The 13,932-nt window shown below is 36.5% G+C and overlaps 1 protein-coding gene across 3 annotated transcripts in view; it reads right to left on the bottom strand.

The window, feature by feature from the left end:
• Positions 1–13,932, bottom strand: part of LOC142341541 (uncharacterized) — an 87,954-nt gene that overhangs the window by 36,873 nt on the left and 37,149 nt on the right. For all 3 annotated transcript variants that reach the window (XM_075392555.1, XM_075392556.1, XM_075392557.1), the window contains exons 7-10: positions 13,596–13,790; positions 12,751–13,002; positions 12,231–12,403; positions 1,340–1,758 (exon numbers count right to left, since the gene is read on the bottom strand). In XM_075392555.1, the coding sequence (XP_075248670.1) occupies positions 1,340–1,758; positions 12,231–12,403; positions 12,751–13,002; positions 13,596–13,790 (1,039 nt within the window). The remainder of the gene's footprint in view (positions 1–1,339; positions 1,759–12,230; positions 12,404–12,750; positions 13,003–13,595; positions 13,791–13,932) is intronic.

Here is a 13,932-nt window from a genome sequence, read left to right on the forward strand (position 1 = left end):
CGCTGTGCGGCTATTAATAAAAGAACCTGTTTTACAGATAATTTGCAACAAAATAATAACAATTGACAAAAGTTATCGATCCAAAATCAAGTACAGTTATTTAGCAATCATGACTCAAAAACATTACACAATCATGCTTCTGTTGAAATGAAAAATTGAGGAAAGGTGACAGAGATTCGCTAAACTAAAAAACAGCAAATTATATTAAAATTGTTATTTAGAAAACATTTCCCCCGAATATTAAAGATTAGTCGTCAAAAAAACCAAACAGTTATTAACAACACGAAAGTGGAATACTGGCTGTGCACAGAAAGACTTTCCCGAGTAAAACAAAAACCGAAGTAAAATAAAAAATTGGACAAAAATGCAAAGAACGGATTAGTATGTGTTCAATTTGATAAAAAAAGAAGTCACGTTCAAAAGAGTTGCTCAATTCACGAATTGCGAATCAAACGTTGCCATTTACATTAATTTTTCAGAAAAAAGTCCGCACGAAGATCCAAAACAGGAAGAAATAAATGAAAAAATAAAAAACCTTTAAAATTGAGAAATATGAGCCCATTTTACACTAAAAAATTATTATTAGGCTCTTCAAAACTTCCTGTTATCAGTTTCATCAAGTTATATAGTAATGCATCATCAATCAAAAACAATTTCTACAAAAAAAAAAAACGAAAATATAAGTAAAAAAAAATTGAGCCAAATGGACGATAAACCAGCTAAAAACGGTTATCTATATGAGCCGTTCTCTCAAGAACATTTTCCAGGGTCAAACAGTCATCCACTGAACTCAGCGCATGATCAAAAAACTTGTTTCGCTTAGCAAAATCTGTTCACCATGACAACTTTTCTCACCTTCGCTTATAGGTCAACATGCCGCGTGAACAGAACTACTTCCTGTAAAAAAAGACCCAGAGAAAACCAATACTCCTCTTCGAGTCGTAAAAAACCAAGGACACCGCAATATAGCTCCGCTCAGCTTAGAGCTTCGCAGCCATTACATGGAGTGACATGGTGAGCTTAGCGGATAGTTACTTTGAAAACAAACCGCCTAACGTCGAATTACTCTCAAACGACTGGCGACACATACAATTTAGAAGGGAGCCTACGAAAATTGATCACAGCCTGTGACAGAACAATTAGTTGATACAACTTGAGTGACAACATAAGGTTAGATCAAGTTCTAAGCGCATTAGATCAGGTTCTAAGAGCCGAATGCATAGTAATTTTTCATTTGTGCAAAACATAGGTCACCATAATGGGGAACAGAACTTGACAAATATAATTTTGCTCCACATAAATCCAATCAAAGAAATCAGAGATGACAGCAACGGCTAACCTCTTCGGTTGATGGGGTCCTTGACTAACAGATCTTCAACTAGACTCTGGGCCACCAATGGAGGATATTCCTCCTCAATCTCGCCGTCTTCTCCCACCTCCTGAGGAGGCAACCACTGCACAGGCATCGACAGGGCACAGTCGAATAATTCCTCGGGCGTATCACCGTAGAAGGGAGTGTCTCCCATCATGAACTCGTACAGGATCACACCACAGGACCACCAGTCTACTGGTTTACCATACGCTCGCTTCTGGAAGCACTCGGGAGCAATGTACTCTGGCGTTCCGATGATCTGTCCATCGTTAAACATTCCAGGTCGTGAGAGGTCTTCGTACAGGTTGCAAGCCAGACTCATTAATCCCATTCTGCTCAGACCGAAATCGGTCAACTTGATGTGGCCCTCACTCGTAATAAGCAGACTAAAAATACGCACATTTAAAATAACTCGTATCCAAGCTTGTTCAAATTGGATTAGGATACGTATTTTCACGGCACCAATATCCGTTTCCGAATTTTCCTGCAGTTCTCATTTGCATGTTAAATCCTAAAATCCGCTCTTCTCATTTATAGCTTTAAAAACGCCGACTGTAATAACTTGATGAGGGTTATAAAGTATCATACATTTGTAAGCTTTCCAAGGCACCTTATTAGTCCGACCAAGTCTTCTAATTTATTACCAAGGTGATCACACTATAGGAGCTCTGGCAAATTCTACGAGCTAGGTCAGACAGAACACACTGCCGCGCAATAATTTGTTTTACATATAGTGAGCAGGCAAGAAAATAGTACCAATGGCGTCTCAATTTGTGTTTTCCTGTCAGCTTTACTTGATGCAACAACAACATACTTTAAAGACTGGGTTGAATCGAAACCTAATTCTTTTTTTACCAAACCAATAATGAGATAATGAGAATGCCATCAAAAGAAAAAGCCACTTGATCAAAAAGTACAAGAAAACGTTACCCATCATCGGAAACCATTGCTGATAGAAACATAGCCGGCAGATTGCCGGAAAGTAGCCGCCGTTGACGCGTTTGATGCACATCGGGATTGAAACAGCAAAAAAGAAGCGACAAATTGACCGATTTTTTCCTGCTTTTTTGTGACAAAAAGTGTTCGAATTTGGCGTGCAGTTTCAGTTGGATTCAAAAACTATTCTTAATTCAGCTTCTAAAGTGAAAGCTACTAGGCTTAATACCAATGTCAGCTAGCAAACACTTTAATGAACTTTGATAACCTAATTCTCAATTAAAACAATAGTATGACGAACTCTCAAAGACCCTTACAAACTACAGTGCACCTTGAATTTCGGTGGCTAATTATCACCAATTGAGCTCAGCAGCTCAATGTACCGAATGAGCGCAAATTCCATTTGTAACAATTAAGACGAGGGCGAACAGGTGAACAGAAAATTAATAACATAACCAATAGACTGCCGGAAAAGCTGCGAAGTAGACTCGCGTGCCATAATAGAGATAGAAACAGATACAGATCTAAACATATTAAAAAATCGACACCGCTGAAAAATTAAGGTAAAAAGCATTCAGCGATAGTTTAATAAAGCTTGAAACCATTCATTCCGTAGAAGCCTTTCATTAGAGACCTTTACTGCACATAAACGTTCCTTTGACCCGAAACTATTTCAAATTAAACATAAGTTTTAAAGCAGAAAGTAATTTTTTTGAGTTAGGTAAGTCACGTAAGATCAAAATTTAATCACGAAAATGATCTAAAAAACTTTGCAAGAGAGGGAATGAGAAAAGACGTCACGCGCGCAAATGCCGTTAATAAGAGGAGGAAATATTTCAGAAAATTTTATTTTTTTCAGCTTTTATGGGTGAACAAATTTAAAACGAGAAAGAACGTCAGACGACGAAACAAAAAAAAACAAAGCAGGATAAGTCCTGACGTATAATTTTAAAAAAATTCATTGACTAAACAAAGACCAAGAATGGACTATGAGTGAAATGGGAAAACCATTTAAAAACTGAAAATCGGTGTCAAAATGCCGAATTTGAACAAAAAATCACTAGCGAGACATGGAAATTTGGTTCAAACAAAAAACTGAGCCTAGCATGAAATATGAGTGAATTGGGAAAACCACTTAAGAAAAAAATCCGATCCAAAAAACACCGTCTTCTCCAAAATACCATTTTCTCACTCACTCTACTTTAAAATTAAAGCGAAGAAAATTCACGCCGCAAAACGACTCGCCTCTTCGCTTCACTTTGTGTTACGGCGTGACCAAAATCACTATTCCAATTTGACGAAAATTTATGAAAATGTGTGAACATATCTTTCAAAAAAAAAGACAGCGCCCCAATACACTTCAAATTCTTTGAGTTGTAAAAAAAGGCGCCTAAATAATAGCCGTTGAGACGATGAAGAAGAACAAATTAATGTCACGAAGGCAAATATTCAAATTTAACAAAAATTCTATGAAGCTGAAATCCTTCGTCACAAATAGAGCTGTAATCAATGGCTCCCTGAGGCAAGTTTAAAACATCGCTAAACAAAAAATGAAGGGAGATATTTGATCTCCAAGCATAGCCTTCATATTGATTGTCGGACAATTACAAACATTAATGTCTTTCAAGCAACATAGTCTTTAAACTATCTAGTTTATATTCATTCCAATCATACTTAAACATAGCCCCTAGATTACCGCAAAATAGCAGCAAGATTGCTGAGACTAATCGATAAAACACGACTGGGACCAAAGACAAGGCTATTAAAATTGACTTCAAACTCCGAAAGTTTAATTCCAAATACAAGTTAAAACACGCCACTACCTTAATAAAACAGCTTAATAAAAAGAGCTATCCCTGTAGTCAATTTCAATTATAGTTTACATTCTCAATTAAAAGTTTTGTAGGTGAGCACAGCAGTCAGTTTCTTGAGTAACGTAAGCACCGATCTACCTAAAATCTCATACCAAGTGGATAAAAATGAGTTTACACACACAATCAGATACCGAATGGCAGAAGTCAGTTAAAAAGGCGCTGACAGTCTTTTTGAAGCGTGATCAAATGTTCGCAACAGAACGGCCAATTAAAAAAATTAAAATGAAGCCAAACAGAGCCTCGCAATCGCTTCACAGCTATTAACAACAATAGTGAGGCTATATGAACAATGCAGACCTCACACATTCTTTCTATAAAAAACGTTCCTTCACGCCATAAAAAACGTTCCTTTAAGTGAATAAAAATGATTTTACACACACAATCAGATACCGAATGGCAGAAGTCAGTTAAAAAGGCGCTGACAGTCTTTTTGAAGCGTGATCAAATGTTCGCAACAGAACGGCCAATTGAAAAAATTAAAATGAAGCCAAACAGAGCCTCGCAATCGCTTCACAGCTATTAAAAACAATAGTGAGGCTATATGAACAATGCAGACCTCACACATTCTTTCTATAAAAAACGTTCCTTTACGCCATAAAAAATGTTCCTTTAAGTGAATAAAAATGAGTTTACACACACAATCAGATACCGAATGGCAGAAGTCAGTTAAAAAGGCGCTGACAGTCTTTTTGAAGCGTGATCAAATGTTCGCAACAGAACGGCCAAATGAAAAAATTAAAATGAAGCCAAACAGAGCCTCGCAATCGCTTCACGGCTATTATAAACAATAGTGAGGCTATATGAATAATGCAGACCTCACACATTTTTTTCCATAAAAACGTTCCTTTACGCCATAAAAAACGTTCCTTCAAGTGAATAAAAATGAGTTTACACACACAATCAGATACCGAATGGCAGAAGTCAGTTAAAAAGGCGCTGACAGTCTTTTTGAAGCGTGATCAAATGTTCGCAACAGAACGGCCAATTGAAAAAAATAAAATGAAGCCAAACAGAGCCTCGCAATCGCTTCACAGCTATTAAAAACAATAGTGAGGCTATATGAACAATGCAGACCTCACACATTCTTTCTATAAAAAACGTTCCTTTACGCCATAAAAAACGTTCCTTTAAGTGAATAAAAATGAGTTTACACACACAATCAGATACCGAATGGCAGAAGTCAGTTAAAAAGGCGCTGACAGTCTTTTTGAAGCGTGATCAAATGTTCGCAACAGAACGGCCAAATGAAAAAATTAAAATGAAGCCAAACAGAGCCTTGCAATCGCTTCACGGCTATTATAAACAATAGTGAGGCTATATGAACAATGCAGACCTCACACATTTTTTTTCTATAAAAAACGTTCCTTTACGCCATCCAAAATCCGATCTCTTAAAAACTCTACCAGAAACAGAAACTCAACTCGGGAAACCTACAATAGAAGGGACAATATTAAAATCTTTGGGTTACAGTGTGAATCTTATGAGGAAACGGCCAATTTGAGCAAAGAACTAGCTTCCGAAATGAACGTTTAATTTGATGACAGAGACATTTCGATTGCACATCGAATACCATCAAAAAGTGCCAACAAACCAGTAATTGTCCAAGTTTACTCGACGTGTCTGCACGATTAGAATGCTCAGAAATATGTGAGGTCTTCCAGCAAATATGGAAAAGTATGAATTTACGAAGACCTCAGTAAAGCGCGTTTGAATTTTCTACATTTGATAAACACACCCGGCAGATTGCCGGAAAATAGCCGCCGTTGATTCCAATAAGCATGATTGGGATTGAGCGAATAGAAGATATTGAAAAAAAAAAATTTTTGTACAAAAAAATTTTTTAAGTCCGATTTATTTTGATGGCATTTCGTAGTTGAACATACTTCTGTTTCTTAGAGAGAGGCTACAGGGGCTACTATTAACACCAATAAGCATAGGAGATGGTAACTAAGACTTATAGGAACGAGGTTCAAATAGCGGGCATCTAAAATTGGGCTTTATGGGTTTATCCCGTTTCTATTTCTGACTTCAATTTCTTATACTGACTCTGTTCATTTTGAATTGCTTTGCTGAGCAACTGATGTTCAAATTCACTTTTAGCAGAATGAGAGAAAAGAGAAACTAGCCTACAGAAGTCAAAAAGATTTCACGCAATATGTCGAAAAAGCGGCAAAATGGTAAAGCGAAAAAAGTTCGACGAAGTAAAAAAAATAGGAGCGCAATAATAGCCGGCTGAGAAGATGAGGGCGGCTATTAAAAACTGATCCGAGAATTGAAAACGCATGGTCGAGAGAGGGTGTAAATTCCTACAATTGGGAACTTGACGGAAAACTCAAAGGTTCAATGATCTCTATGATGCCGGAGTAAGCCTTGACTATAATGTTGGATTAATGCTGAACTGTTTCAATCACTCGATGCTTTCCTCAAAAACAAATTACGATCACACTATTTCCGAAGCCAATCAAATGGAAAAAAGAACTGATTCGTTTTCTTTGCTTGTCTTTCAGGAATTACGTTTTGTTCAATTATCACCTGCTTTGATTGAGAATGTGAGTAGATTTTTGTTCACGACTTTCCTGAGATTTTCTTTCACACATTTAATTCCTATTTAAAAATGTTTTACAACTCCAGTTTCACAAAAAAAAGTACGCAACAAATTTTCTGACATATGACGGTCGACCGTTTTATCATGCATGTCCATAACTATGTTCAATGCATAACTCAGTCGTAGTTTCTATGAAAAACTTTTCATCATATAAAATTTTATTTTTAATCGGTTGTAACTTTATGCGCAAAGTTATATTACCGATCCTTCTTAATATATTTCAAAAAAATCTGGCCCGCTTTCCATTCATAGATTTACATGCTTGGCTGTAACAATTTTAAATGAGAGCTGAATAGAACATATCCTGTCAGAAAGCAGCGAAAAACGAAAATCAAGAGCGTTCAAGAAGTCAAATAGCTATTTCCTCTCTAATGAGGTGAGTCAGAGGAAGTAAAAATTAAATACCAGCCGTGATTACATTCAAATTGAGAAGCATGCAAACTTTAAACGAAGGAAAATAACTCCTTAGATAGCTGACGAATTTCCCTTTAAACTTTCAATCAACACATTTTAGAGTGTTGATTTCAGAATTTGTTCTCAAGCACGAACTGAAAAAGCTTGAAACATAACAAGAGACCATTAGTTTATTTTCCGGAAACAGTGTCATGCAATTAGCTGAGGAAGATAATTATGGCTCTAATTGTGAATGCGCGCATCAGATGTAAGTTGTCGAAGCAGAGAACAAGCTCAAACAAGAACAATTTTTACCAAACGCAATATGTAATCAAACCCTTGATTCAATTCTTCGAACCGTCTCTTTCCACGTATAACTGAGGAGAAAATAATTTTAAAATTGTCTGCTTGAACAACAAATATAAACATCAAAATCGATAAACAAATATAAACATCAAAACTATATCAAACATATATGCATCCAATATGCACTTTATGTACACTTGAACAAAAACTGATAAAATTGGTCTGTGAAAATGTGTTACATGGATCATCACTACATATTTAAGGAAAATTCCACAGGCAGAAATTTCACAATACATCTCAAATTGTAATTCAAGATCGAACTCAAAGCATGACAAATTATTCAGCTGGACCCTCTTATCTCGCAGAAATGAGAACTGTGCTTTGATGCTTCCTTGCAACGCTCTCAGGCCGATTCCGCCAAGATTACTCAAACAGACCATTCATAGATGGAAGAAGATAGCGAAGAGCTCTTCAGTTCATATTAAGTAAACCCATTTCACGTTTCCCATTGATTCAGAGAAGAGGATAAAAGCGGATAGTGGAGAGAGAGAGAGAGAGGAAGGACAAAAGAGGGATGGAGATCCTTTGCGAGGTAGCAAAAAGACGGGAGAAAATATTGAGCAAAGTACTGAGATCCCTCGGGGCATTGGAAGCCTTGTGTTCCTGATTGGAACAGAGGTAAGATACTGAGGGCAATTGTAATCAGGACAAGAGAGGGAAGAGGGACTTAGAGGCAGAAAAGAAGGGGACTGATAAGGGCCAGTAACAGTGGTGGTTCTGATGGTGGCTAATTGAGGCAAATGAACAATTGAAAAGCCACATTAGAGCCATGACAAGAGCAAGAAGGCTGATTGTGCAAGGTAGCTAGGAGCTGCAGATGAATAAAAGGGTAGTTCCTTGAACCTATTCATTGAAGATGGTTGATCAGAGGTCTATTCAACTGATACCAACCATCTACCAACAGTCTATTCAGACAGGATGACTCATCAATTATACCACCAAATAATCAAATTGTCCAGCACCTAATGCCAACTCAAACAAAAATAGAACTGAATGGCTAATTGACTTTGTACCTGCGGACCACACTGAGCAATCGCACAGATTTGAACTTCGTTTCTATTGTCAAGCCCGTTACGGATGAGAAAAAGTACCCCAAAAAGCACTATTGAGGCACACGCATTGAGAACAACAAATTTTAAAATTTGAATGCAAATAATTAATAATTAAATTAATTACCAAATGATCCGGAGCAATTCAAGTGAAACGAAACGTAACTCCAAGTTGCATTTTTTATTAAAACTTTACACCCAGTAAAAAAGGCACCTCAACCCCCATTTGTATGCTTAAACATTATGTATGCATTTCAGCTATTACGTATGTAAACGTATGAATAGGCATTCAGAAAATACTATTAGAGCGGAGGTTTTGAAAATAATATGTGTATAGCAATAAATCACAGCATATAATGTAAACATTAAAAAAACTTGTTTTTATTGGATTTTAGTAAATGCGAGCTTTGTAAAGGGGCGTAATACTATAATTTCAAAAAAAGGTTGTTGATGTACTATACCAAGAACGATATTATGAAAATAAAAAACAATTGCAGACGGGAGCAAAAAATTAATTTTTGGTGGTGCCTAAATTTCGGCTATATAGGACTGGGGTGCGCTAGCGGAAAAGATCCCGCGAATTGACTGCTACATAAAACTTAGCTTGCCAGACACCAATTACCATTAATTTTGGAAAAATTCTTCTAAGTTGATAAAGATCAAATTTATAACTAAGAAAACAGAGTAATCAGATACCAAATTATTTTGAAGTTTTTTAAAAAGCCTGAAAAAAGGAAAGAAAAAACTGAACGCAGTAAAGTTGCAACCGGAAAAAATGAGCTGTCGATTATTTACAATAGCCGGCAGATTGCCGGAATAGCTGCGAAAGAATAGACTTGCGTGCCATAAATTACAGATAAACAGATTTGGAAAAATGTTATCGCGGCCAACTTTTATTCAAAGTGGGTGTATATTTGAGAAAAATTTTCGGTGCAAAAACTTTTGACGACAGAGGTTCCAATCCTCCGGCGTAAGAATCGCCTGCATTAATCACTAGGCTACAAGTCCCTTCTGCGCTCTTATAATACAACCAACTTTGTTTTAGCAACTCACATGAATTCTCAATGCGAGCAATTTAAGTCACACGAAAAGTAAGAAATCAAGCGTGAAAAAGTGACTGAAAACGTTAAGCTACAGAATGGTCTGGAGCAAAATCTAAAACGAAAAAGAGCGTCAGAAGACGAAATAAAAAACATAGCAGGACAAGTCCTGAAATACAATCAAAAGAATTGAATAAAAAACTTACAAGTAATCTACCTGACCAGCAGATCAAATGAGTATTGCCAGCCAAAACACAAACAAAATCATCTCAAATTAGAGAAACTAAAACAACCAAACAAACTAATACTCGTTGCTAGATCTCTTGAAGCTTTTACCCTGACGGCAAAACTTGATTCCTTAAAATATACCTATTTCAAAAATATGTTCAAAACCAATGTTTGTCTCTGAAATCGGCCCAATATAGTATCTGCATGACCTGAAAAAAAATTTACTGGCCCTTGAAGATCGATTAACTCAGAAAATGAGAAAACTTCAAAAATGAAATCAGTTGCAAATTTTAATAAAATAATACTAAAAATCGTGATATTAATATTTTCAGAACCATTTCTGTGTTTCTATGGTATATCCAGTAACTCAATTCCAAGCAACCAAAATTCGGTGACTCAAAGATCGATAAACTAGGAAAGACAAAAATTAAAAAAATCAAATTATTTCAAAAATAGAACTTCGTTCTATTAAAAGGTTGAAAACCATCACACTGCCCCTAGAAACTATGTAATAACATAGTATCAAACCATGGAAGAGATTACCTGACTACTGAGGCAAGAAATGCAATAAAAGACCAATGTTTTTAAAAAAAAACTTCAAAAGTGTAAATTTCATCAAAAAATCTCAAAAATTTGAAACAATGATTTGTTGGAAACAATTCCATTGACAGTAACAACTATTTAGTATCTTTTTTATCAGATCATGGAATAGGTTTTCTGAACCCTGAAGCTGGACCCAAAAATTGACAAGAAAATTTTAGGAAAATTAGAAAAAACTGAAGAATTTATTTTAAAAAATACTAAAAATTCGAGACATTAAAATGTCGAAAACCAATCCGTTGTTACTAGAAACCATGCAGTGCCCTATTATCAACACTTAAAGGAGATTCCCTGGCCCCTGAGGCTTGAAAAACTCGAAAAAAGACAAAATTTAACTTGAAAAAAATAGCAAAATTAGTATTATTTTGCGTGTTTGTGTTTGTAGTACCAAAACAAATCGATAATTAAATGGTCATAACAAGTTATTTTGTCTCGCAAAAAAAACTTCATCAAGTTCTAAAAACTTCAACCTAAAACTAATCAACTAAAAAAAATAAAAACAAATGCACCATTTTGAGCTCAAAAACTCATAAAATGTCCTTTTAACCTTAAATTAAGGCCATCCCAGCAGCTGCACCACTCTAAGCACTTAAAATACTAAAGCCCACTCTGGGCTTCTAATGAAGCTTAATTCCCGCTGCGCTTTACCTGTTTATCCCGTTTAAAAAAAACGGCGCACCAATACAATCCAAATTATTTGGATTGTAAAAAAAAACAAGAGCACCGCAATATAGCTCCACTCATTCTTACAGCTTTGCAGCTATAAAAACCGAAAGAAAACGTAATGAGCGACACTCTGACCAAAAACCTCTGCCTTACATAAGGGGCAGTTACCACTGCAGAATCATTTGAAAAACTTCACAAAAAGCTACTAGCACTGCAGAGCTCACAATAGTTGAAAAGAATTGTCTCAAGACCCATACATATTTCAGTGAATTTTGAATAATAATTTCGGTGGTTAATTAACACCAATGAGCTCAGCAGCTCAATATTCCGAATGAGAGCAAATTTCATTTGTAAGAATTAAGACGAGGCCGAAAAGGTGAACCAAAAATTAAAGTAAGTGAAGCAAAACATAACCGACTAAACGTCGGAAGAATTGCTCTTGAACGACTAGTGGGAGCTCTAATCAATTGCAGCCTGCTTCAGTCGGGGGGGGGGGGAGCCTAAATGGGACTAAGAAGTTCTATAGTGGGCTTCAAATAACCACATTAGAGGTTAACATATACCACAATTAAGATTTAAATTAAAAATGACACCAGTTTCGGCGCACTTTTCATTTGACTTTTAGAATTAAATTGCCGCCAATTGAGTTCAGCTGCGTGAAATTGTGAGTGAGAGAGAATTATAGATCACGCGAAATGCAAAAAGTCAAGGGCGTAAAAGTCACTCGAAAAGTCAAAATTTTCAAGCAAAACTTTTGCATAAAAAAAGACACGTTTACAATAATTGCTATGAACTACATTCAAGAGCAATTGAAAACTTCGATGGATAACACTACAATAGTTTGTAACTTCCTTTGTTTGATATTGAGCAAAAACTTCACTCTAGTGCACTTAAAAACTTTTTAGCGCAAATTTATCAGCCGTTTCGTTTTGTAAACTAATCCCCATTACCCAGAGCCCGATTGAGCGCAGCTGCTCAAAAACTGAGTCCGAGCAATTCAGATTTCACAAAAATCAGGAATGATTCGTGAGCACACGACAATTTACTAATATGGCAATATGACATTTGAAGCGCAGGCAAAAGGGGTCATCGGGTACTAACTTGTCAGGTTTGAGGTCTCTATGGACGATGCCGTAACTATGAAGGTATTCCACAGCCAGAACCGTCTCTGCAAAATACATTCTGGCCAGATCATAGGGTAGAGCACCTACGTTCTTCAGAAGAGTTCCAACGTCCCCGCCTTCCACATACTCCATTATCATACACAGGTGTTTCTGAAACACCATGTCACTTATTTAAGATTTGCGATCGTACCACAATGCTTCAAGTTCTTGTAGTTGGCAATCATGTAATGAACCACAACCAGAATATTACCTCGAACTTCTAATTATTACATAAAAAACAACACTTGAATTCCAAGCCAACAGATATTAAACAAAGAAAGGGAACGGTACTGTATTACTTATAATAATGGTATGACAAATTGAACTGGTAACGTGAATATTTACAGCTACATTGCACATGATTCTTACTTTAAAATATGGAAGATCAACAAGCTCCAAAAAATCGCGTTGTTTAGAGTCAAACTTCGTTTGAAGTGAAGAGAACTAAAATACTTCACCTTGGTTTCAAAACTGCAAAACATGGACACAACGAATGGATTTTGTGCAAACATCAGAATGTCTCTCTCGGCGAACACCTGATCCAGCATGTTCCTCAGCACCAGGTCCTGTTTCTTGATTCGTTTCTCGGCAAACCTCTGTTTTGTGAGCTTGTGTCTGACCAAGTACACAGCACCGTAAGCTCCATTGCTGATCAACTTGATCTGTTCGAAATCCGCCTCACATGGAAGTGCGCGAGGCACCGGATCCGACTGCAAAAACCATCATTGTATTAAAGTTGAATTCATTTCATTCATAATTCCTCCTTTCATGGTATTATTGGTATGCATAATTTAAATTGAATTTAAAGAAACATTGTAATGAACACAGATTTGAACTAACATGGCTTAAAAAATTCGGGTCAGCTTCCCCTGTCAAGCCAGTTGTTTATTTCACAAAAATTTTCACAAGAATGTAAATGAAACTTAGACCGTACTCAGAATATTGCCAAAACTCTACAGGGTAAAAGTGTATGACTAGACACCTATGAACCACCAGCTACATATAGTTTTAAGGAGAAACACTTTCTTGGACACAAATTGGAACTTCTTTTCCCAGTTAGATTATGACCCTTCATAATGGATATTTTTATACCTTTATAATGGTATCAATAAACTATAATGTATAGTCCACCCTCTTTTCAGATTATGCAAACCATTTTTAATGCAAAAACCATCAGTAGCTTGTTCATACATTGGTGATGAAAACATGTCAATTTTCACATGGTTTTTGACCAAGAAGGCAATTTCTTATCATTGATTGTAGCGTCATGCAGTGCCAAAGAACCTCAAATGATGGTCCCAACCTCATCCGTGTCCGGTGTGTTGGGTCTTCCGCTGTCATATCCTCCAGTTGAGTCGTAGAAACTAAGTCTGTTGATGTCTCGTTTCTCTCCTAACAATCTCAAAATGTAAGAGGGAAGATCTTTGTTCATCCTTTCAGCCAAATCCCACTGAACAGGCGCCAGTTCCTGTCCCGATTCTAGACGAGAATAAAACACCTGAAAACAACATTAGTTTCCAAACATCGAACTTTGTAAGCTGTTTGTAAACAGGGCATGCGCCATTTTCCCACCGTTCGAACACCGCAGGTGGCGTCTACCCCAGCAATGTATAGTGACTTTAATTTGCTGATCCAAATAT

This window comes from Convolutriloba macropyga, chromosome 6 (genome assembly GCF_964194025.1).
Source record: "Convolutriloba macropyga chromosome 6, txConMacr16.3, whole genome shotgun sequence".
NCBI classification, from domain to species: Eukaryota; Metazoa; Xenacoelomorpha; order Acoela; family Convolutidae; genus Convolutriloba; species Convolutriloba macropyga.